At 31.4% G+C, this 27,850-nt stretch overlaps 1 protein-coding gene across 1 annotated transcript; it reads right to left on the reverse strand.

The window, feature by feature from the left end:
* Positions 1–137: 137 nt before the first annotated feature.
* On the reverse strand, positions 138–26,569 carry ogre (optic ganglion reduced). The gene is made up of 5 exons (XM_076395940.1): positions 26,013–26,569; positions 9,907–10,014; positions 9,694–9,849; positions 4,251–4,467; positions 138–1,180 (listed from the first exon to the last, which is right to left on the reverse strand). The coding sequence occupies exons 1-5, from the start codon at positions 26,259–26,261 to the stop codon at positions 825–827; spliced, it is 1,086 nt and encodes a 361-aa protein (XP_076252055.1). The 5' UTR covers positions 26,262–26,569; the 3' UTR covers positions 138–824.
* Positions 26,570–27,850: the final 1,281 nt, after the last annotated feature.

Genomic DNA, 27,850 nt, shown 5'->3' on the forward strand with positions numbered 1-27,850 from the left:
TATATATATATATATATATATATATATATATATATATATATGTATATAGAAATTATTTTTATTTATAAATATTCGAATGATAAAGCATAAATTTTAATTGAATTTGATGTTGCATTTTTAATAAATATAAACTGTTGTTTTTCATCCATAAATTTATTTTATTATAGAGTAGCCATGGCAATGTATACAGTAAAAGAGAGTTAACTAAAATGAAAAGTATTTCACATAATCTTTTAAAAACTATTTATAAACCAAATACTCAATCCTCAATTACTTGTGTTTCTTTAGATTCAAAATAATCGCAGAGGAGGAAAAAAAATACAGTTTTTTTGAAGTTTGTACTATATTAGTTAAAAAAAATTGACAAACTATAATATTTCATATAAATATTTGAATGTTCTTATCTTATATTTCATAATATGAATATTTTCATTACAAACAAAAAAAGGTTATAAAATTTTATTAAAACGTTTGATTGTATAAAAATATATATTCGAATCATTCGAGGCATAAATCACATTTTGACAGTCAGTTTTTTTCTAGTTTTGTGACCTTATTGGCAGTATACCTATTAACTATAATTATATAAACCATCAGAAAATATTAAATAGAACATTTTAAAATTACAGCCTTAACATTTTTATTGTGCATCGTACAAGTCTTTGAACGTTTAGACCTATTAGCTAGTAAAAATAAACCAATATAATAAAATCATGACGCTCAAATGTATTTGACACCTTTACAAGAATGTAAAGTAAATTTAATCACATTAATCATGTAGGATTTCGTGACGGAAGATTTTAAAAAATCTTTTAGGATTCAAATCAGTATTGATTACTATTTGTGGTTTCAATTTTTTTAGCGAGCTCAGAGATAATCTCTCGATAAATTAGGGGGTCCATGTTAGTTCCTAGCATCATCAGGATCCACCAGTCTCCTAAATCGATCTTTCTGCAGAGGGCTTCGCAGGTTTCAATTGGTATACTTCTGTGTTTGGCATGGAGGATCTTCGGGCGGATTTTGGGAGAAGCAATTATTACGGCTCGGTATACAACCAGGACGGTGAGCATGGTAACGAGGATCATGAACCAGAACCATATGAAAATGTATGTTTTCTCGTTGACAATGTTCAGTGGCAGAATGCAGAGGCTGTCGTGCTTTTGTATGCTGCCAGAGGCACCTGTGAAAATATAAGAAATTGTTATCGTGAGTACAAACCACTAGATCAAATTCTAGCTACAGACTATTTTAGAGAAATGGAGATATTAATGGGATATTAATTGTATGGAGCCAAATTATTTTATTTCAATCAAAATATTCTATTTTAGTTGATCCAACAAATAAACCCATTACTATTATTTATGTAGATAATGTTTATAAAAGGATTATAGTTCCTATAATGTGTTGTATCCATATTGAACTAGCCCAGAAATTAGTTAATCAGTATTCAACTAATTATATTTGCATAATTTCAGGTATCAAATAAAACACAATTAATTGTAGAAAAATATTGATAGATCAAAATATTCAGTTAGTTTTATACTTTGTATGAAATGCCCTCTAAAAGTCTTCTGTCTATTTTGCATACTAGCGCAAAAACGTAAAACGCAATCAAGTGATTACTAAGCTTGTTTCATGTAATTTCTTTGATAAGTACAGTAAGAACAATTCCTTATTAAAGCCGTGCCTAAATTACTTGGTTATATACCATTACTGGTATATATTTTATTGGATTACTGTCATTGTTAGTGAACATATAATTACAGTAACAGGGCCAATTCGATATAATATTTTAATTAGATCGAAGTGGCATGACACCCATGACTGAATATATTTAAGCTTTTGTCTGATATGTTCGCTAACTCAAATTTATATTTATTTTGTGGATGCTAATTTGATTTGTAGTTAGTACTATTACATATATATAGTATTTAATTTTGAATGATTTACTTAAAACTTTATTTATGATCGAAAATTAATCTCAAATTATCGTTTACATTTACAATTTATGTATACGGAGATTTCTACTCATATTTTGGGCCTTGATAATACGAAGTATTGTTAGGCCTCATCTGATGTTTCCAATTGGAGACTTGGCTTTTGTAACCATAATCTTCTTTAGAACGTTTTGTTATTTCAGCACAAACTTGTATTATTTACAATCAGTTTAATATCTTGTTTCCGTGAAAAATGGAGTTAACTCGTGAACATAATTTTGCAATATTTTTTTTATGACTTTTGATGTGGATTATCAAGGCAGAAGTGTATCGATCGACTTACTTCGACTTTTGAGGATGATGCCTCATTGGCCATTGCGAAGCGTTGAATTTGAATTTGATGAAAGTCATGAAGATCATTCAAAATGAGTTGTTATTCCAGAAAACATCAAGATGCTGTATGTGAAATGATATTGTAAGATTATCATGTGATTTTCGGTGAGATTATCTCATCCTTGGGTATACATAATTTTACAAATTATCAAGAAACACAATCGTGGTGCATCAAAAGCTCTATATAACATTTACATAGATAACGAATCTTAGATCTAAGCCTACGAGCCCCCACATAAAACAACACTGTATGGGTCTTCCGAGATAAGCTAAAGCCGACTAAAGTAATTCGTGCTTGAAGCCAATGATCATCTATTTTTCCGAAATAACTGGACATGTGGCAACTGTGCCATTGGAGCAACTTAGAACGGTGAGTTCTGAAATGTCCACAAACATTTGTTTATCAGAACTGCTTAGTAATACACAAAAAAAACGGCAAGGGATTATAGGATAGAAGGCCTGAAGAAGCCACTAATGCGTTCACAAACCGTGTCAGTATGGAGAACAATTAAAAAAACTATAAAACCATTTTTGTTGATATATTACTGTTTTTATCATTAGCTTCAATATAAACGCAAAGCTTGTAAATTGCTTATATATTTTTTTCAACAAATAGTGTCGTTGGAAGCGACTAATTTTTCGACTCTTTGGTAAGACTATAACTTGTTAACTGTTATTTCAAAGCTAAAATCAAGAAAGGTTTTCTGTTTTTAAGATATTATGCACTGATCTACCATACATGTGGAATAATTATACGAGGCTTTCTTTGTTATGTATTTACTAACGATCTCGACTAGGTTCAGTCGAGCGAGTGACTAACACAGAGTCCCTCCTAGAAGACATCCGGTATTATTTAGTCTGGTTATTAGCGTGACCGGGTTGGGCTCTCATTTGTTCATTAATTAAATGTTCCATTTTCTTTAGAGGATTGATACTGCGAAAAGTTTAACAATTCTAAAATTTTTAGTTACTTTATAGACACCTTAGAACTTTCGTTTTCATATCTAACTATATTCAGTACTGAATATGTATATATATATATATATATATATATATATATATATATATATATATATATATATATATATATATATATATATATACGGTTGTATGTTGGCACCAGTTCTTATTCGGACCGGTGATGTTGTCGAGTTGCAACATAGTACGAAAACACTTTGCTGACGATACTGCCATAATGGCTATAGATAAAGGACAAGAGGAAGCCGCAATGAAATTGCAAAAGCCAGTACACAGAGTTAATCATTCGGAATAAGCATGAATGATACTAAATTTATCACTGAGATATCAATAACACTAAAATCTATTTTAACTTATCCTCTCAGATCTGGTCTTGCAAAATTTTTAATATAGAAATATATATTTTTTGTTCAACAACAGATGCCCCAAAGTATTAATATATTTTATTGGAAACATAAAATATTTTAATTTGTAAAAACCCTTGTATGACGTATGAAGAAGTATACCATTTCAATGGAATGATGTGTTTTGTTTTAGATTTAAAATTTAAGTGTATTTCAATTTCTTAATTCTGGTGTTACATATGAAGAAAAAAACGCGTTTATACGATTTTTGATCTCAGTTAGTACGGTATATTCATTGGAATAATTTTTTTTATTGCTCCTAATGCTTTTTCATATTTTGAAACTCTTTTGATCAATACGTCATGAATATAAAAAGATTCTGTCAGTTAACATCTTAAAAGAGACTTGGACTAATACCCTATTTTGTCTAGTACGCTTTTACGAGTTTTATTTATTTACTGTTTAGTAGATTTTACTTTATTTTCCTTTTACTTTATTTACTGTTTATTAGATTAGTGTTCTTCAGAATTTTTTCTTACTTATTTTTGTTTCATAATCAGTTAAATTTTTACTTTTTATAAATACAATATTGACTTACCATATTTATGGAAAATACACTTCGTGACTCTTGGAAATACATAAACCATTGGATCTACGCGTTCTTCTTGTGGTTGGTCGGAGAAGTTCATCACCCTCCAGCCGTAGGATAAAAATTCTCCATCAAAGAATTTATTCATGCACCACATTTGGATGATGATATTAATCAGGCACAAACATTCACATGCCCAGTAACGTAAGGCGTAAAGGTTGTGTCTCTGAAAAAATAAAATGATAACATAAATATTTGTTCAACAAGCAATTTATTTTTCTTATTATTGTAACTATTTTGAAATTGAATCATAAATATTCTGTGAAAAGTATATCTGAAATTATAAGCTTTGTTATAAATGGACTTATAATAATATAAATATATCCATGTTTCGACTCAAATCTGTAAGACTCTCACGATGATCCTTTTACGTATTTCATCAGCTTCTTGATTTTATATTCATTAACATATAATAATACCATTTTAGATAAAAAGCAGATCATATCAGACTCAAAATCAAGATGGTTAGTTGAAAGATATTTTCAACTTGATTTAAAATCAAAGAGATTGGTTTATCAGTCAAGTATAAAGTAAATTTGGAGTCCAAATATGGGGTTGAGCTGATACATCAAACCAACTAGTATCCAACATTGTGGTAATTACCAATCCTTATAGCTATGTAACTAACGAAGATTTACGAAGTTATCCAAGATTTCGCCTTAAAACATGAAATAAGGTTACTAAATTGTGGCAACGTGGATTGCTTCCATACAGCTACTAGACAACACGCAGGAAATCAGAACTTTTACTTGTGTATTGATGCAAATACAACAGAACATTTTAGTAATAAATTAAGATTGTACTAAGCATATTTAATGTAAGATGTAATTAATTAAAAAAAAACATATGTTTGCGGTATGTTTTGTGAATGAACTATATAGGTTTTGTCAATGAAATAACCATGCACTAATGAATATATTAACGATTATATTAAATGAGGTAATCCAAATCAATCTTTTTGCTTTATACCACTTCATATAATATCACTATTAGTTAGCGTTACTTACAGAAATGGTAATGATGTATTCTTTTCTTTTAAATGAGTAATATGATTTAGTGTCCGATGTGGATATTAGAAAAGAACAGAGGTATGTTGGGAAATATAATAATAGACATATATCAGGTTTACGAGTGTTCAAATTCTTATTATCACATAATAATATAGCATAATATATTATAAAAAACGATCAGTTGAATTGATTAGATAAGATGTCAGAGGGAAATTATAAATATTATGGGATAGCAATAAAGTTACGCTCCTTCCAATCATTATTATGTTTATTATTCAGTAAAACTCACATATTGAACATCTGTAATACAAGTTGAATTATAAAGTCAAGATATGACAATCAATATTCTTACTTATTAATTATGGGGAATGCCTTCCTTTTGTATGACCTTATTATAATTATTATTGTATTATATCGTCATCGAAAAAGAAACTTATAAGATAACTTCATTTTGCTTATATATTCTAGTAAAGTTATATGTCAAATATGTCACGTTCTAAAAACAATCGTTTATGAATATCAGTCATAATTCATGGAATATAACGAAGTAAAACCAATATGAATAATAAGATATAAAAATCGTTCATATATGACTCATTTCTCCGACACTCTATTAAATAATTACTGACTGATTAAATTGTTCATCATTAAATACAGTTATCCAAAATTTGGAATAATTTATGAGAATCTGTTAATCAAAAATTTACTGAAATTGTGTATTTTATGAAAATTGTTAGACAAAAGGTCGGTACTTCTTCATGTACAGCAACAGATCTAAGAGTAATCTTTTCCCACGAAGGTATATGAAGAATCCTAAAATCCAATTGACTTTCAGTAGATGACTATCTATCTTCGACATGAAGAGAACCTCAAATAATTTGCGTCATTTAATAGAATGGTAATGAATTAATTTAAGTATTAAATCTGAAATAATCATAAAATAAATCAAATAACTTTATAGTTAAGTTATAATCTATTCAGAAATTGTGAACTAAAAAACTACATTAAAATCTGGATTTTTGAAATGTGACAATTTAGCTCGTTTTATTATGATTTTATTTAAATGTATCTTCTTACGTGTAGTGTATGCTTCATATATAATATATTCTTATTATATCATATATAATATAAAGTGATACATTAAGTAATATACATTACTTTACTATCTTAATTAATAATTTATTATCAAGGATTCTCAGTGTCTCAATGATTAAAACAACATTTGATTTAATATGCTTCTAGTTGATCGAATCATTGGCCTGATACATAATGTAAACTTTTGTCGACTTGCTTATATTTTACGATCTTTATTGAGTTTCCTGTTTAATTATTAATAGAAAATGTTTCATTGGGTAATTATTATATTATTATTGTTATATAGGTCTATAAATTAATTTTAAAAGATTTACAGATGGCGTTACTTTGTATTAAATTGCTTTAGGTACATTTATAACCAACTTCATGTTGAGGACTGACTGTCAGGCGTTACTTTTCAGTATGTCATTTCGTTGAAGAAATTTTTTTTCGTCTGAAATTTATATGTAATATTTGTATGTATATGGGTTTAAAAATAAATATGAAAAAGGCTGAAAAAGACCATCCAATGTTGTGTAAAGTGGTATGGAAATTATGCTCGATCCATTTTCAACAAAGAGCAAAGAAAAGAAAAAGCCTTCTGGACAGCCCACAAAATTTGAAAGCAATGATCCGTAATAAGAGTGCGCAGTATGCACTTAAATAATTGTTGGGAGTAACACAAGAAAGTTTTCCAATAGCTTGAAGAAAATGGAGATAATGCAAAGGCTTAGATATTTTATTGGCCTGGTATGAATTGAAGCCAAGAGACATTGAAAGGCGTTTTGTCATGTATGAAATGCTGTTTCAACAGCAGAATTGGAAAGGATTTTTGCCTCGCTGCTGTATTGTTACTGGTGATGAAAAGCGGATCCACTACGATATTCCAAAGCGAAAAATATCATGGTGACCATCTGGTCATGCATCAACTTCAACGGCAAAGCCGAATATGCCATGGCGCCAAGCTAATGTTCTGTATTTGGTGAGGTCGGTTTAGTGCGGTGTACTACGAGCTGCTAAAACTTAAAAAACCATCACTCGCTATAATACTACAATAGATGCCCACATTACATTTGCCCCGGGCACTGCACGAAACGGGAATTCGAGTAAAGACACAAGAATGTTATTCTTAAGCTTGACAACGCTCGACTACATGTTGCAAAACCGGTGAAAACATACTTGCAAATATTAAAATGGGTGCTATCCCACCCGCCGTATTCTTGCCTTTCCTTCCATTTAGACCTTGCTCTTTCTGAATACTGTTTGTTTCGATACATGAGCCGAGACCTGTCAGAGCAGCGTTTCAAGGATATCCTCAAAAGATACATCGTTCTCTAGATGTAATCTGTAAATTGCGGAAAAAACAGCGGAAAAAATTTAAAAAATCTCTTAAAATTAATTTATAGGCCTGATAAATGTAATAAATACATTTTTATAAATTTGTAATAATTGAAATAACCATCAATGTGGAATAAAATAAATAAAAACTGATAAGTTTACCTGGAAGTTATTATGGAAAAGCGGAAAGTTACATTGTATTTACTATTTTCGAAAACTCTTTCACAACTTTTTGAATATTGTGCCTATAACACGTCAATTGAAAAGTCCCTGGCCTACCATTGTAAAACACATTTTTTTGGAATTTTTTTTATTCAACATAATTCCCTTCAAGGGTGGTACAGTGATTATAGCGACGATTTGTCCTTTGCTTCAAAACAGGCCTCAGTTTCGGCAATCACCTCTTCATTCGGCGAAAATTTCTTCCCAACGAGCGTTCTTTTCAGATCTGAGAAGAGGAAGTAGTCGCTGGGGGTCAGATCTGGAGAATGCGGTGGATAGGACAGCAGTTCGTAGCTCAATTCGATCAATTTGACATGGCATGTGACACGGTGCACTGTCTTGGTGAAGTAGCACTTTCTTTTTCTTCAAATGCGATTTCGTTCTTCAAACAGTCCAATAACGCTATGTAATAGTCGCTGTTGATGGTCCTTCCTTTTTCAAGGTAGTCAATGAAAATTATTCCATGCGCATTCTAAAATACAGACACCATAACCTTGCCAGCCGACTGTTGCGTTTTCCCACGCTTTGGAGCGGGGTCATCGTGTGCAATCCACTCGGATGACTTGTTTCATCCATTGTCACATATCAACGCAAAAACTCGGTTTTCTTACGCTTGATCATCTTCAAACACTGCTCCGACTCATCAACTCGTCGTTGTTTTTGGTCAAAAGTGAGCTCGCGCAGCACCTACTTTGGACAGAGCTTTCTCATACCCAAATATTCGTGAATGATATGATGTACACGTTCAGTTGATATCTTTAAGAGTGTCTGCTATTTCATTCAATTTCAATTTACGGTCATTCAAAATCATTTTGTGGATTTTTTTAACGTTTTCGTCGATAACAACCTCTTTTGGGCGTCCACTGCGTTCACCGTCTTCGGTGCTCATTTCACCACGTCTAAACTTACTACTAGCATATGAATCCTTGACGGACACATCCTGGGATAGTGTCCGGAAACTCGGCATCAAGCCAAGTTATTGCGTCAACTGTATTTTTCCCTTCAAAAAGCAATATTTTATCAATACGCTAAATTCCTTTTTATCCATTTTTTTTCACAATAACAAAACTTGCTTCACAACATATGGATTTAATTCTAGTAACGCCATCTATGTTTCTGGCCCCCGACTTTTCAATTGACCTGTTCTAATTTTGATAATTATGCAGCAATGGAATGCTAAGAGTAAATTATTTAAGTTAATTATTTAAGTATCATTGAGAGGAAAGTGTTGAATATAAACTTAATAAATAGGTTTCAGTACATATAAAATATACGCCCATTTGGCAGCACAACAAAAACTATTTTGAATGTTTTAGATATTCTAGATTTCAACTCGTTTGATTTCTTACTGAATAAACCGAGGGTTGAAAATATTTTAATATGGACTAGAACCTTTCGGTATTGAAGAGTTTCTTTCTTATTCACTTGATCACTTAGTCACTTGACCCTTGAGATTTGTTGACCGTTTATATAACAAAATAATGACGCTTTAAATAAATTGTTTATTTTATCAAAATGTATGTATTGTTTTTCAAATTTTCCCATTATTTTTATATGAATATACATTTATTGTATATTTTCATCTCAGCATTTAATGCAGAGATTGTGCAATATCTTCAATATATATAATATACAGTGGCACCCACCGAAATTAATTATTTCATTTTGTTGGCATATGATGTCTACCATTGGTGGAAACTGGTCTAAGAGGCAATATACCTATGCTGAAAAAACTGAACGCTTTTTACCTTGACATGTTTAGTGAGGTATTCTATAATGACCTCCTTCTTGGCATTCTTCTCCTTTTCGTGGCACACGCCCACGTTCAATCCCATAACGAGCATTCGCATTAAACCATTCTCGAAGCTGTCCCAGATCACTTTCGGTGTGTAGCAAGCAACCGCCTAAGAAAATATATTCCGATAAAAAAAGACGATTATTTGGTTGTACCGGTTACTTACCTGGAAAAAAAGTACGAAGCACACCCATTGATAATAGGTATAAAATTTTTGAGCGTCCTTATCGCTGAAGTCATTTCCAATACCAGGATGAGCTACCTCGGTTCCGACCTGTAAATAACAATAAATTTATTTTAATCGAATTTAGTTTAACATCGAGTTCGAAGTATCAGAACCAATAATCTCTTGTATAGCCACGGGTTTCGAATTAGATTTAACGCTCACGTTAAAGTGGCATCAGAGTCGGGGTCAATTACCTTAAATGACTCGGTACCAGTCGAATAAGTCACAGCGCTACGGGAGAATTGGTTACATTAAATGAGGCCATATTTTTTGTCCTGAAATATTTACAGGGTGAGAAAAAAAATGTTTTCTTTGATTTTGATAAATTTTGGTCCAACATGTTGTTTTTTAATTAGGTATCTCATTGGGCAGTGCCATCAATACGTCTAGGTGTCAAATTCGTTAACAATTTAATATTTAAAAAGTGTATAATAATTTTTATGAAACAAGAGGCTAAAAAGTTGAGTAAAACCGGTACTTTGATTCACAAGTCGTGGTTTGTAATTCAATTATATCTTAAAAATGTAATTTGTTATTAGTATTTTAATTACCTGAGGTTCAGGTATTTTATAGATAGCATTTCAAACACATTTGACATAAAAACATTTATCATTCATCACAAATTGTCTGAAGTCATAAAATACTATTTTCAACATCACTTAATATACCGAATAATATTTACGATTCTTTAGTGTAGCTTAAAAGAAGTAAATTAGAATTAAATGACTTCATCATTTGGTTAAAACACTTTTTCGACCATAGAACTAAAATACTTGGAAGAATGCACTGAAGTATTCAAGCCAAAAGGAAAGAGGATTTGATAATATTTTTAAACAGTCATCTGAAATAAATCGAGTCATATTACCGTTATGCTACCTCCCTATATAAAATGCGCTTCCAGAAAACCAAAAGCGTAGCATCCTTGATCGAAATATAAACAATGTCAACTTAAGAGAAATTTGTGCTCATTAGGGCCTGGAGGAACAATGTTTTCTTTAGCAGTTTTATTTATTCCCCAACAAAAGACTGTTTTTCTCTTAGTGCATTTAAACCTTTAGTGTTCATTAAAGGAAATTGTCCTTTTACAGATTAGTAGTATAATAATTAAACTAATTCTAACACTCGACTGTTTTTTGCATTTTATATCAATTACACGACTTATAATTATTTTGTATATTTTTATTAAAGCAAATCAATTTTGCCCAGCTGTGGTTAGGGTCGATTTTGACTACAATTACTCTGACATCTCTCTCTCTCTCTCTTTATCTTTACTCAGTGATTTTAAAAATTCAATCTTGGTGTATAAATTTTTGTAACCGACCATATTTTGCATTTTTAATTAACAAGGAAATTTACGACGAAGTACACGTCTGTTATGTTTTAATTTTTATTATTCAAAGAATCAATTTAATAATCAATTTAGTATCAATTTAAGTAATAGTAATCAACTGTGGTCTTATTTTAATGTATAATCTTAATAACGTGATGAATGAAATGACCCTTCTCAAGACTTCCTATTGTGAAAATAAGCAGAGAAATATAACAAGTGTCAATTAGATATCTATTTCTTTCCCTTGAAACACTCAACGATTTAAGTAGCAGAAAAGATGCATTGATTCTGTGTTCAGGATAACCACTAAAAACTTGGGTGAGGAGCCCCAAGTATGTATAGCAATGCAAAAGTCAGCACAAGCATTCATTAAAGACATGGTCTACTTCTATATACAAAATCATACTAAACGCTAAATTAAACATATTCAAATTGAATGGCATCATTGTATTACCACATGATTGAAATCAAGCAAATCGAATAGTAATTATATATTATAACAGAAATTGAAAAGTCCCCGGCCTACCATAGTAAAACACATTTTTGGCAAAATTAGTTTTTTTATTCAACATAATTCTCTTTAAGGGTGATACACTGATTATAGCGACCCACCAACCTTTCGATACCATTTTTGTAGTACGATTATCAACACGCGAAATTCCTTTCTATCCATTTTTTCACAATAACAAAAGTTGCTTCACTTCATGTTATAATTCACAAACTAATGATCCGACAACTGTCAAATTTATAGACGCATCTTTTGAGGGCGTTAGGGGTTAGGGCTAACTAAAAAACATATGAATTTAATTCTAGTAGCGCCATCTATGTGTCAGGCCGGGGACTTTTCAATTTACCTGTTATATGTAACTATATATTGGATTAATACACGACCACATCGTAATGGAGCAAATATAGTCATCGTTATTTAAACTAAGTAATACATAAAATGACAGTCTTATGATGGTTTCTAGTTTTAGATCGTTTAATAACAATAAAATGTATTTATATATACTTTTAAATATTTGAAATTACAAAATCGTCTTATTTTACATAGAGCTTCTGTAGAGTTTCTTGCACTAATGTGAATTGATTTGATAAAATCGGGAATATCTTTTGATTTGATGTAGCAAACTTGATAGGCAATTAATCTTCTACGTTAATTTTATGATGTGGAAATCAATTACTACTAGAAAGCTTGTAAAATTTAGTTAGCGTTCTAAAATACAATGAAAAATACTAATGTACACGATTTTATTCAATAAAGAAAATCCTCAAATATTAAAAATAATTCATGAAACAGGCCACCAAGAACATTTAAAAGGTTTATCTTATGTTATATGGAGATATTAAACTTAATATTTCAATATAAATTGCAAAGGAAATAGAAGGAAACATTAGCTTTAAGAAAGACTCCAGGATTTCACTCATTTACAGGAGAGAAGCAATTTCCAGGTAAAATAGCCGTAAAATGTTGCTAAGGTAAAGTAGTCGTTAATAAATACTTAATCATGAAGTGACAGTGAGTTTAGGGTAACACGGAAAGCTGTTCAATGTTAAAGCCCGTTGTGAAAAATGATCTCTATAGAAATTTGGAAATGCACGCTATTAACGATTAGTTTTTAATGGAACAATCTTGAACCTTTTAAGATAGTATAGTGTGGGGTTCAAAAAAGCATAAGGTTAGTGCACACGTTTGTATTAGCGTAAACAAGTTGATCGGCCATAAGAGATTTTATTGCGAAAATCTTAAATCATTTTGTTTTACTATAAACATAGGGCAGCATCAAATATTAATTGAACTGTGAACAATCTAATTTTTATAATATTACTCAGATATTAATTGATTAAAAAAATGTGATGTGCTTTATGGGAGTGTCGGATGGACCGGATTTCATTGTGTATTAATTATCCTGATGATATATACCCCGTTAATTCTGAAAAGCTCAACAAAAAAATTAAATCTATGTAGACGCAACAGCAAATAACGAACAACGAACTGGCGATTTTTTATTTTTATAAATTGCATTTAATAAAAAAGAAATAAAATAATGACCGTGTCGAATAACGCTGTTTGAACCAAAGAAAAATGCAGACGTTGCGGGACCTTATCGTGCAACCCGTCTCGAAAATAAAAACGTTCCCAACAATTGCACGGAATGATAATGGGCTCATTTTGTAAACCGCTCATGTCTAGAAGCCGCCATGTATACCAGCGATACTGAACACATGTCGAAGTTGTCGTCTGAAATACCTCCTGGCGCATCTTTTAGCGATTTTTAAGTAGTAACGAAGTTAAGTTCGGAAATTAAATATTTAATATAGCATACGTTAAAACGTTATTAATACTAACAAATTAATTTGACACTATTGTTGTATTCATTTGTAGTTAGAAACGAATTTAATTTAAGGCAATAAGAGATGGATTCTACTTAATAATATGGACTCTTGTTACAGCCTGGTTACTGGCGTGACTGGGATCATTTTCCTTGTCGAGTCCTTGTTTCGTTTTGCGCTCTTGCCTAGGACAATCAGAAATATTAAACAATCACAAACACAAATTTTACGACCATGCCGCCAGCAGGATTCGAATCCGTGACTATCGCAACAGAAGGTGGACCGTCCTGTCGCCTTTACCACTGCACCATCCAAACCGGCTGATAAAATCATATTTGCTAAGCAATAGTTTAATTTTATTTATATTTGCAGTAGATGATATTTCGTTAAATTAATTGGAATTTTAAAATTCAATTTGTTGAACAGTGTGTGAGAAATAACTTCATCAGTTATAGTTTTAAGCTGGTCTTGTACGATTGTTAACCCATATCAAGTTGAAGATCCTCGTAATTGAGGTCAATATTATACGAACTTTTAGATTTAAAAATGGCTCTAACTTGGTTAATAACTCCAGCATGAGACAGATTTATGAAAGCAAAAAGGGTTAACGGGAGCATAAAAACATTAAAACAGCTAGTTGAACACTTTAGAACTATGGAAAAAGAAACTGGATAAGTTCAATTAGCGAATAGCAATTACTAACATAATAAAAATTCCAAAAAGCCAACCGTTATTAGCTAATTTAATTATCAATCTTCTTGAAGGTTTCACCTTAATGTTTGTAGCTTCATTCGCCCAATTTTGAGAAATCAAATAGTATAAACACACATATAAAGAATAAAATATACAAAATATTTGTACAAGCACATCAAGTGTAGGCTAGCCCTTTAACGCTTAGTAAACATAGTAAAATAATGTCACACTTAATATTATTAAGCCAAAAAAATATTGAGCGTCTATGGGCCGCTTAACTAACTTATTTGAAAAGTTTAATAAATTGTTTCATCTCCATTCACATTTAAAAATAAAATTGTTCTTAGATATTTTATGAATAATTTTATGACTTACGTATGACTGTATAAAATAGTTCTGACGAACGGACGTCAGATTCAAGACTTTAATCATCGCAACAAGCGGTGACAGTCGCATATTTACGTCTATAAAATCCTCAATTATCCATTTAATCTAAATGGATGCTGGAGCTTTAGGTCGAGCGATTGACCGCGATACTAGCGCGAACAAAGAGTTTTAAACGTGTTGACAATAGGAAAGCTATATAAATATTCAAAGTAAAAACATATTGTCCGGCAATCACAAAGAAACATTGTTTACAATTAACGATAATGTTGGAGAACACAATGGGTAGTTTTGTTATCGTGATTGTTTCTCAATAAGTTAGATAATTGTTTATTAGCGTATTTATAATTTTTGTCTAGTTTATAATCAGTGTATAAGATACGGATATAACAGCCATTAAATAGTTTATCGTAACTATTTTATGTCATTTTAATTGCGAGTAGAATCACCATTACGTTTCTAAAAATGATTAATCGGCAGCGGATTTCTTCATTTTTTTTTACTCTTTGTGATTCCACAATCTGCCCTATAGGTCCTATGGGCAATAAGTATTTCTTATGTCAATATTATATTTACATGACATGTAGAAAATCACTTCATTAAGCGATCTCCTGTATAAAATATTATCTTAATTAATTAGTCTTATTTTAAAGCTTATTCTAAAGTCTATATATGTCCAGTAATCAGACCAGGTGGTGTTAAACGTTTTAGTCTACGCACTTCACTATCACGTCGCATATTTAGCTGGTTAGCGAGTATGGGCGTTTTCACATCTGTCGGCACTACACCGATACGACACGGCACCGTATTTTTTTTTGTCATTTTCATCATTATTGTCCCGTATAGAGTCTTTGTTTCTACTAATTCAGTTAGTGTTACAATATATTTAAAGCTAGACATTTTCCTCTTTTAGCCTTAAAAATATCTCTGTATACAATAAAAATCGACGCCGACACGAGTGAGCGATTGCGTCCCGCCGACATGCCGTGACGACACGATACCGACATATCGGTGAGTGTAAAAGAGTTCCATTTGTTCACGTGAGATTACGCGTCCACCGTTATCGTTGTCGTGTCAGTGTCGGTAGATGTGAAAACGCCCTACGTTGAGATTGTTTCGTATTTTGACCAATTCGCTGATAAAAGTACACGTGCCTGATATTTTCTTCTTGAAGATTGAGGGCAATGCACTGAAAATAATTAGGTTGTTCTACCTAATTCGCCGCATTTAGTAAACATCTTTCTTTCATCGTAGCATCCTCGAACATTTTCTATATATATATATATATATATATATATATATATATATATATATATATATATATATATCTAAATAAATGAATTCCAGCTTGTTAGTTCGAAACGGTTGGACCGATTTGGCTAATTTTGATTTTCCAATATTTGTAGAAGTCTAGGGTAAGTTTACATGGTAGAAAATACTGTAACATAGAATGAAATATGAAAAAAGAATAATAGTGAGAAAAATAGTAAAAACAATTTTGTGTCCCTGTCACAACGGATCGGAGTTGTTGGATGTCAAATATTTATGAGTAAAATTGTTGAATATTGTTTGAAATAGTAGATGCAATGTCCCTGATCCACGTGCTCGTTCGTGTAAATCTGTTACAATTAGAGAAATGACAATCTATACTGTAAGACATTAAAACACAGCGGTTAACCTACTGGTGGCAAAATAAATTTGCTTTCATTCTTCCAAATTATTGCAAATAATTGCATAATCTTGCAATTATTTCAGAATATAGTAGTTATATTTCAATGGCGTCGCTTGGTGCAACGCATATTGTACAGGAAAATTTAATTCCGTTTTCAGTATTATACCATAAAAGTCTCTCTCAGAGTACAGCTCTTAGAATTCATTCATTCTTGGAAAGATGTTAAACGCGAAGTTGAATTAGTCAATTAATCTCAAAACTTTATATTCAAACAGTATATAAGCTGTTACTGCATCTGTTTGGTACTGCGTCAATGTATGTTGTATTTGAAGTATGGACAGAACGATATAGATATCTGATAAAAACTGAATTGAAGAGCTGCAAGAAGCTTACACTAATCTTACACTTACATCATATCAACAATAATAAAATAATGGATTTCAAATGAAACCACAAACCACTGAATTTATTTGTCGCTCACAGTTTATCACAAAGTCATGGTGTAACTTCTAATTCCCTTTTAATAGCTTTCGTGTTTCGAACTAAAATTGCATAACAGCAAAAATAAACGTGTCATTATTGGAACAAATTCGAATAAAATAACACGGTAATAATTTCGCGTTCAACAAAACGTAACATTTTGTGTTATTTAATAAGTTTATGCTTTTTTAAAATATTTCAATTCCGCGTGATGAAATGATATTGTAATTCGCGTAATTATTAATGTCCCGTCCTAAATCTAATATTGGTTAATTATAACAAAATAAATAATTATTAACAAAAAAGTAATTTATTGGGTATATTTTTTTAAAATTTTTCATGTATTGGCAATATATTGGATCTTGGGTTAAGTTTTGATTTGTGTAGGGGTGATAACACATTCTATTTTTATTTCAAGAGCAATTTGTTGGCTCTAGCGAAAGACTAGCATTACATGGGTGATGATGCCGATCGCATTTTAATTTGTTCGATTGTTTTAATATAATTAATATATATTGATTATTGTAAAATATATTGCATCTCGATTATAAGGATCAAGATATTTGGATTCGCTTGGTACGGAGGATTATATATATATATACCATCAATGCACTTGCAATTGCTTCCAGAATAGATTCGCCGACTGTCTGAATAGTTTCCATTGAGATATTGTCCAATTCTTATACTAACACACCCGCCAAGTCCTCAGTTTCTGCTCTAAAACTCCCCATAATTGTTCAATTATTTTTGATGATACTCTGATGCTCCTGAAATCAAACTGAACATTAACCATCCATACATAAACCAGGCCGTTTATAGAAAACAATGTAAACGATTTATCGGCTATACCACATTTTCTCAGTCATCAAGTCTCCAGGTTTTATTATTGGTTGCCGTTATAAAGAAGAGCAATCACAGCCTTTCCATGTTTTTTTTGTACTGTTTTTGTCTTAGCGAACCGCTGTCACTTTTGTCGCGATTTGCAACAATTTCCTCTGCTTTCGAAGTCTAAGAGATCATACATTTCACCAATGCCTTATTTTAACTGTTTTAGAACAAAGAGTATAATACTCTGAAATATAATCTACAATACTTATAAGGTATGTAAAATAAGCAATACATACGCGTCACGTCATTTACAAGGTTGCCAACATTAAAAATTACTAAATTACATAGTGTTCATATTATCTTGTCTATCATCTATATGTGAAAAACTATTTATTTAAGAAATTAAAATCTGTTGTTATTGTCATCACAATCAACAAGTTAGATTTGTCATTATGATGATTTCTGTTAATTAATTGACAGATAAGAATCTCCCTTTCTTAAAAAAATATGAAAAAACTGAGGAGATTCATTCAAGTTTTACTATTTCCATTGTTAAATAATAATATTAAACCACTTTTTTAATAATCATTATCTTTGTTAAATTCTTCTGTACATAGTGTTCAGGACATCAGAGAGATGAATTACTTAAATTCTTAATTATGTTTTAAATTTACTCTCTGTTAGATTGCCGGTCATTATTTGATAGCGTTTGATTTGTCCTTGCCTGACCCTATAGGATTATTTAGAATATGGAAAAACCCTTATAATTTTATTGGTCTTATTGGTGAGAAGGTACACTTCGGATATTTCCTTCTATATGTTATATTGTAACTGTAAGAATAATTATTATAATATATATGTCTAAGATGCAGTTACTTTTACTTTACTACAGTTACTCACTTACTAAAAAAGTGAATACCCCAGAAACAAATTCATATTATTTTCATGAATCACTGATATTCTTCAGGACGATTTATTAATTACTGTTGAACCAGCGTTACAATTATTATTTAATTAATTACACAAAGTAATTCACCGCATATGATGATTAATCAAAATATTTGTTATATATTAAAGCCCTCAACTTACTAAGAGTTTAATGAACTGTATCTATTGCTTAATGTGGGTTCGAACCGTGATCTTCAGCATTAAGTATTTTAATAAACCTCATTCTCTCGTCGCCGTTGGAGAACTTCTTCTATAGCTCCCGTAATAAACTACCTTTGGAGCCATTTGGTTTGTATTGTTAGCACCAGCGATTCACAGAATAAGTGCTTCAATTTGCCTTCATTGCTCACAGCTCACGATTTCAGCTAGACTTAGTTGTAAATAATAAATCACTCATTGTACTTACGATTAATTTATTTACTTAATTAACTATTTACACTGAGGTGAATCAAGAAGATGGTTTTTCTATGTATTCTCAACTCGGCTTATTGAATGTGAATAATCATATGAAGCTCATTAGCTGTATCATAGCGTGGCGAGTTTACAACTCCACCTTGAGAAAATATTATATTTTCCAAGAACCTTACCCCATCAACGGATTTACAAATGTTCCCAGTAAATACCCATTAACCCTGGTAAGTACTTTCCGTGAAATAACCAAAAAGGGACTCTATGGACTAAATATAAATTTACAAACGTGACCAATAATGGCTGTTGATCCATTAAAAACTCTCTAACAACGCCTACCGATTGATGTGCCACCAAGAGATAGAGATATCCGGTCTTATTCAGCCTGGTTACTAGCGTAATTGGGATTGTTTTCCTTGTCCGATGTTATACTCTTGCTCAACATTCACAACCCTGTCTCGAAGCATTCGAACCCATAATTACCGCAGCAGCACTGCGGCGACCAAGCCAACTAATAAAATAATTATTTAAAATTTTTATAGTTATTTCAAATTATGGCGTTCTTGACCCTCCAAACAATTGAAGGTCATTGTTACATACAAGGCCAGTGTTTTGAAACGTGTAACTAGATTGTATCTACCAAAATTGAATCATTTAATAGAGATTTTATAAGGAGATTTCCATTGTTTTGTTTAGACATGTGATACGACCTCCAAGATGTTTCATAGAACGTAAAAATAAACGCGAGTAATTATATAATAGTTAAGTGGTATAATTGAACACATTACATACATTAGTTTCAGTTTTTTAGATTAAACATCTGGCTATTTAGAACATTATTAAGATGTTAAGCACATTAAAAAGTAAAATATTTGATACACTTTATACAATATAATTCGATATAATTTGACAGTTAGGTGTGAAAATTTTAAGAAGTGTTGTAATGTATTGCAGTAAAAAATATATAATTTAAAGTTATTGTTGTCACTGAACAATAGGAATTTCTAATATACACTATCATTAAGCTTATGCTAACCCAATAACACCAAAGTAATTACCCATAATGTTAAATACATAAACTATATGTTGTCCTATCAATAAACGACAAAATATTTTTGAAAAGCATATAAATGAGATGGCAAAAGAGTCGAAGAGACAAGCAGATAAGAGCAGGAGGGATTTAAATCGAATCTCGGTTGTGTAGATAAGATTTCCCCTTGGCACCATGCCAGCTTATGGAGGAGAGTATTATATATAGAAAGGAATTGCAATTTTTATTCAATTTCGCTTTACGTTCGACTGTATGCACTGGCCCAAATATTGTGCTAAATTATTTAAGACTTGAGCCAGTGTTCGCTAAAGAAATATTTCTTCACTGTCTTATCTCTTTCGAATAATGCTTATTTTACCAACTCTTCTGTATGCCCCCGAAATTTGAATACCCTTACGGTCTGATATTTGCAAGCTTGAGTAAGCTGTCAGTCATTCGTTTAAGGTACAACAGTCAGTGCACCCTTGAGAAACATATTCAAATTTCCGAAAGACACAGGGAACACCTGCGAAAGTGATATTTGTCAAGATCACAGAAAGCGAAAAAAATAAGAGACTAACATTGTTCTAGATTAGAACGTTTGCGACCGACAGCCGACATCACAAACAACAACGTTTTGGTTGAGCAGTAGACAGACATTTTTCCCGAGTGCCGGCTTTGGATGGATAATGAAATATATAAAATATCCAAGCGGTATATAGAACTTTTCGAATGAAAACATTTAGAAGATAGAAATAACTGAGGGATCTGACGGAAGATGTAGATTAAAGGCTTAGATAAAGATACATCCAAATAAAAAAGAGAAACACAAAATGTTCTATTATTCACTTTGGAGAGATACCAAGAGAATTAAGAGATTTAATCCCCCTGTAAAACATTACAATGGAAAATCGGGATGGAGACAATTAGTAATGATGTGTTATTTTAACCCTGACACATATGAATATGCCATTATTATACGAATGTTTTTGACCTTAAGTAAAGAAGTAGTACTTGCCAAATTGTGGGTTATGATTATGTATATATTATTGGGTCATGTAACCATCTTTTTGAAAAGAATGTTATTCTTCGGCATACGAAATTAAAATATCCGCGACAGTGTTGGAATATTCAAATGACTAATCGAAAATTCAGCACATGCATTAGTTAGAAAAATTCATGCATTATTAATGAGATATTTTCGCATATGGCGCTATGATACAAGCGAATAAGATTCAACGCCTAAACAGCTACTGTTGCCTGTTCGTGGCTCATTATCAAACATTGTATATGGCCTGATCACTGGTTACATAAAATTATTTACAGACTAATTAGTATAAGTTTTAATTAATCCATGACAGTTGTCTAATATTATGCATAACATTAACTATATGATAATTAGCTGAAAATGATTTCAAAGGTTAGTGTATGATTACAGGACATACATAGATGTAATTTAATTGCAAATCATTTGTTTTACATTGGCCATTGGGGGTGAGCTTGACCTCTCTTAACGAGTGGATTGGTCTAACATATATATATATATATATATATATATATATATATATATATATATATATATATATATATATAATATCAAGTTAATGCTTTAAGATTTAACGAAGACTCTAAGAACACAAATGCAATATTGACAAATTTTCGATAGATTATTAAGACGTCATAAATTCTTTGACGTAAACAAATGCCATTGATTGGTGAGGTCTCTAGTATCACTGACTGTTTCTTCTATGATATTTTGATATATTTTATTTTAGTTATATAAATTAAATTTACATTTTATTTAAATTTGGGTTAAAAAGGATAGGGTTTTATTAATACGTTGTGTTGATTTGGATATACCGTTTGTATTAATTTGTTTGTTTTTTCGCTTATTTTACATATATAATACCTTATATATTGTTTATTCTAGTTTTCGAATGTCAGTTTTAAGTAGTAGCCAATATGGAGAAGTTATTTAGCTGTAAATATGGTTAAGCCATCGAAGAGTTATTTTGGGAAATATAATACAGCTAAGTATCTATTCTATTATTTATTTTAATTCTGAAAGTTTGAATTCAATTCTATAGTAAATTCTTTACATTTAAAACAAAATTGAGTCTGTGAAAATTAAAGTTTGTGTGAGAGAGAAAAATAAATTTGACTCGATTCTGAATCTGATCTGAAGATTTTGAAATGCAGAAAGATAACATTGAAAGAGCAAAGTTATTGGTACCTATATTAGTAAAATTTTAAAAACGTGACTTGTTGAGCAGCGTATGTTTAGACTGTTTATCGTTACAACATTCAATCTGAATTAATCAGCACTTGCATAATATATTCCATATAAACTCTATCCTTGAAACACATATATGGTTTACAAGAACTGGCAACGTGGCAAAATCAAATTTTAGTGCCCTATGAGTAAATTTTTGTCCCATTGACTGATGAGTAACCAATTTAGGGAACATCCCAAGAGGCATGTATTGCCAAGTCTGACTGTTGGCGTGACTAAAATACACATTATTTTTATTGATTTTAAGTACAGTAAAACTTTGCAATAGCAAAATTTGGAAGGAGTAGGAAAATAATTATTTTCACAGGTAAACTATAAGGTTAAGTAAAAAAAATGTTCTTTAGTGATGGCATAATAAAACAAGTTTAATTTAATTTATATGATATTGATTAAATACTGAATGATCAAGCTAAGAGACTGTTCATTTCAAATAAACTTGTTTGAAACTTTCAATGGAACATGTACTATTGAATTATATTCATTGATTTTTTTATAAGGATTAGATAAAAAATTTAGGCGAAATATTCAACTACTTTCGCTGATGATCATTATTGAATTTCCAATTATAAGCCCTCCATTTATGGCAAAAAAAAGTATTAATCCTCGGATAAAATATTTTTTAAACATTTTTGTTTTTTATACCCGCTGCTCTGTATATTAGGTGCTTGCTCTGTGGTGTTATATGTCTGGATTATATTTATAATATTATTGGGAAAATTGGCGATATTTATTGGTGAAAATGCATAAAAAAAGTATCAAACCCAACTGTTAAATTCGATGATTTTGGTGTACACAGACACTAATCATCGAGCGTTCAAAATTACATTTTCGATAGTCATTATTTCTGTCATGTAATTTGAAAAAAAAATGCTGCCGTCCATCAGCTACATTTAGAAGCTTAAGGTGATGATCGTCCGCCATATTCAAAGTGTCGGTTTGGTTTGAAATATTTAAAAATGGTGGTTTTAATATATATATCAAAGAACGGCAAGGTTAGTAAAGTTCTAAAAAGTTTGTCTCAGTCTCATATGAAACTTAACAATAACGAATGACGTCAGATCGGAGTTGCAAAAGGAGCAAAAATTACTCAACATAGCACATTCATAATTTGCGAGACAAATATAAGAGTTAAGAGCAGCATAGCTTGACTAGTATGGGGTTTTGAAATGCCGAAGAAGAGCGAACATTTATCGATGATTGGATCGCTGTCAAATAAACATCGTTCTTTGGACAGGTTATCACCATGTTGTCAGAAAGGTGGGAACAGTAGTAGAACAGAACAGAAGCAGTTTGATTAATATATTGCACCAACTGTTCTTCAATAAATGTCTATTTAAAGTGAAAAGATGATCAGAATACATACAAGCACCTAATTAATAATTTATACTGAAACGTTGAGTGAAGAAATCCAGCCGTTAGTTCGGACGTTGCTTCTTCTGACTATCACTTGTTTGGTCTGACCGATATGATACGGAAAAAGTACTAGTCAATGATATACAATATTTTGCATCTGTTTTTACAAGTTGTGTGAACTATTCTAACTAAACCCGCATTCTTCAGCGAAGAACCAGCGGCTGGCATTACGGGACGATTCGTACCGCGCAATCCGACGCTTTAAAAGATCAGAGCAATTATGCGTCTCTCTCTTTCCTACTTCCAGAACACTATAATCTTAACCCTAACCTATATTCCTCCTTCCGTCCATCGACCATATGCAATTTAGTAACAAATGAATAACTAGTGTTTTTGTTCCTGTACTTGCTTCAAGAATAACAATGAGCAATGTTGGTCCAAATCATATCAAGTGTAGTACATTCGGTACAGTTTCTAATAATTCGGAATTACATTCTATTATGTTTAAGTTACGTACTCATGTAAATGTATGAATGGATATTCTATAATTATGCAGGTTAAGCACTGTGATATATATGAGAACATATCCATCATAATCATGAGTAATGCTCAGTTATAAGTCTGTCTTAAGTCAGAGTTCAGTTCAGGTCTGATGTGAGTTTCCAGAAAAAGACAAATCACGTGAACACAGTGATCACTATGATGAAAAATGTCACAGAAATATGTTAAAAAGATTTACATTAGTTATATCACATTATTAACAATGAAATAATGCTGATTAATAGTACCAGTATAGATATATTATTAAAGACACGTAAACAACGACTACTATGTTTTATGAAGATTTTCATAGGGCCGCATCGAGTTCATCTACAAATGTATTGAATTTAATATAATTTCAATGGAAAATGCTCTTAAATTAAAGAAAAAAGCCCTATAAATCAGAATATATATCACTGTTGACCCTGCTACTGTATTCAGTATACTTTAAAAAATGCGACGTTGCATTTAATAATAATGATCACATATACATAAATATCAGGCTTCAAATCCATATCAAATATGCATGCCTGTGACTAAACTGTCACAATACTTCCTAAAAAATACAAACATAAAAAGACCTTTAGTTTATAAACAAATCATTATTCATTGCTAGTTCTATGGTAATATGAATTGTAAATTAGTGCATTATTTTAAACGTAAACCTATTATATTGTTTCATTTTTAAAACGCGGTATGTACTTGCAATTATACATTGCCAGTTCGGTCTAATGTCGATACATTAAATCATAATTACCGACAATTGTCTTTTAATTGCGATGGAGAGAAATTAGTTCAATGTTGCCATACTTATTTTAATACGATGTAAGTAAAAAAAAACTAAAAATATAATCGAATACTTTATTGAGTACTAATTATATAAAATTGTTATGTAGAAATGGTTCAATTTGATAAAATGAATTTTAGTCGGTCATATACTTGCCGTAACGAGTAATTGTTTACGTTTGATTAATTTGTTTGTTTCTTTTTATCTATTGTGTTTATCGCGTTCAAATTTGTATAAACGATTTCTAGTGTATAACCTATTGTTGCTATATACACGATAAATAAATATATAATGAAACCTTGCAACAATATATTTCAATATGGAATAATATCGTCATATTTGGCAATGCAGCAGACCAAAAACTCGTCGGTCGAATAAGAACTCATACGCTACATTTGGCAACATGGTGCGTACCCTAAAGGTTCCAAAATAAATGAGAATTTTACCTATTTATCAAACGTACCATAAATCATTATCTCTCTTCAAAATTGGGAGATTTGTGAATTCCTATGTGAATATGATAGATTAATAGTTTCAATTCAATTCAGTGTTTTGATATGAATTTAAGTATTAACAACCCACATTAAGAATGCATTTCTTATTATCTCAAAAATATACCATTGATTTTAAATATTAATACATAAATATTTAATTTTAATGGTAATATGGTTGAAATTTTTATGTAGTTTAAAACTACATATCAATTACATACATATTCACATTAAATAAAATATATTAAGTTCACTACATGATCGTGACCAGATAGACTAACTATGGCGATTACTATGGCAACATTGTTAACGATTTTCTTACTCTTAGTTGACGAGTGAGATCATGGCCTATTGGATCACAGATCTTGTCGTCATCATTTGGGTACCATGACACAGTGGGTACTATTCGACGTCAGGGCGAGGAAACTTGCGCTATCTAAATGACAACCAATGAAATTCGTTCGCGTATTCTTACCTGTCTCTTGAAAGCGTCTGGCATGGTAAAAGTGGACGATATCCAACAGAATGTATTGACCACGTGGGTGGGTATCCCGTCGACGATGCATTGAATAGGATTGCCTACGTACTGACTGGCGGTGATGATGAGACTGCAGGCCATCAATAGCGCCGTGGTGAACAAATTGTGCATGCGAAAGACCGCACAATCGGTCACGATGTCCTGGTACTTGAGGTAGTTGGCGAGACCGCCCAGTAACTTATACATGGTGTTCGATCAAATTGTCACACGTTTCACAACGTCGAATAATTGCTAAACCGACAATACGGAACGGAAAACAGTCAATTCTCTTAGCGTATTTCACTCGGTTGACAGTTCAACAACTTCGCAACATTGTTTTGATGACTGTAACAGCGGCACATCGAAAATCCCCTCGATATAGCGTGTTGGCTACTGAGTGCTACACTGGAATGACGCGCGCGCTCCCTTCCCCCTCCGCGTTACACCGCGACCCGACACACGTTCGTCGTGAATACTGTTGAGGCTGCGTCGGCGCACCGCTTCTCTCGTTCTTCGTTCTCGGTAATACTTTTTTCCTTTCGGTCGGTCGGTTGATTTCGTGAGAAAGCGGACGCTGTGCGGACCAGGTGCTGTTCAACCTGGCGATTTTAACGATTGATCAGGGCAGGTAACTGTACCTGGAACAATCTCTAAGAGGAACTGGTTTAAATCTCCCCCTGAAGGCATTGATTAATCGTAGCATAATATCCTAATTACATTGTCATTTTTTCGTATTGAACAACTAAATAAATTACTTAATAAAACATTCCGGTAATTAAGACATAACCATAAAATACAGCAGCGCAAATATCTAAATAACATCCATTAAGATTATAACTGTCTGATGCACGAAAAAGCTTTTTTCAACATTTTTTATATAGGTTTTTGAGTAATTGAAGTTATAGTTAAAGTATGTACGTTGGTTAAAAATTCCTTGGGTTATATAATCATAATATTTTTTGCGTATTGTGCTCCATTTGAAAAAAAAAAAAATATATATATATATATATATATATATAACATAATATATATATACATATATTATACAATATAATATATATTACATTCTATATACTTGATTAATATGTTTACCCTCATTATGCTATCACATCACGATACAATGTCGTATTTTGCTTGAATATAAAAAAGATAGAAATGAATAGGATATAATAGAAATTATTAGGGAAAATAATATATAAGAAATAATGCCGTTAAGAAAAAAATACAACTATTTTTAATATTTTTTATAAATAAGTACATTTTTATATAAAACTGAACAAGTTTATGAGCAATCAAATTTATAGTTAAATATTCAAGTAGGTTGAATACAAATTATTGGAGTTGTATGATCATATATAGAATAATAACATTTCTTACACTTTACCCCGCATTGCCATATTTTGCACTAATAAAAAAAGCGTTGGGGAAATGTATAATAAAAACTACAAAACGCCATTAACAAAATATTACCCATAGTGTAAACAAAAGTTATCCTTATTATATAGTAGAAAAGCAGACAAAATCAGATTCAAAATAAAAGAACTGTACTGGTTGGTAGGAAGAATATTAATGGCCTAAAATAAGAGAGATTGATTAATCATTCTATTATAAAGCCTGCTTGGACTTATGGGTTCAAATATAGGACTGCAGTAAAATATCAAATCAACTGGTAATCAATGATGCCAAAACAAAGTTCTTCGTTTAATTACCAATGCTTATCGCTATGCAACCAAGTTATCCAAGAATTCTCCTTAGAGCAAGTAATAAGGTTACTAAATTACAGCAACGTAGAGGCA

The sequence above is a fragment of the Rhynchophorus ferrugineus genome, unplaced genomic scaffold (assembly GCF_030347505.1).
Source record: "Rhynchophorus ferrugineus isolate W39M unplaced genomic scaffold, kcgeb_rfMv2 rfM2, whole genome shotgun sequence".
Taxonomy (NCBI): Eukaryota; Metazoa; Arthropoda; class Insecta; order Coleoptera; family Curculionidae; genus Rhynchophorus; species Rhynchophorus ferrugineus.

Excerpts from the sequence above, each read along its gene's own strand:
- ogre (XM_076395940.1), bottom strand. The coding sequence starts at position 26,261 with ATGTATAAGTTACTGGGCGGTCTCGCCAACTACCTCAAGTACCAGGAC. Across the intron at positions 4,468-9,693 it reads ACCTCACTAAACATGTCAAG|AGACACAACCTTTACGCCTT; the intron begins GTAAAAAGCGTT and ends TTATTTTTTCAG. Across the intron at positions 1,181-4,250 it reads GTGTATTTTCCATAAATATG|GTGCCTCTGGCAGCATACAA; the intron begins GTAAGTCAATAT and ends ATATTTTCACAG.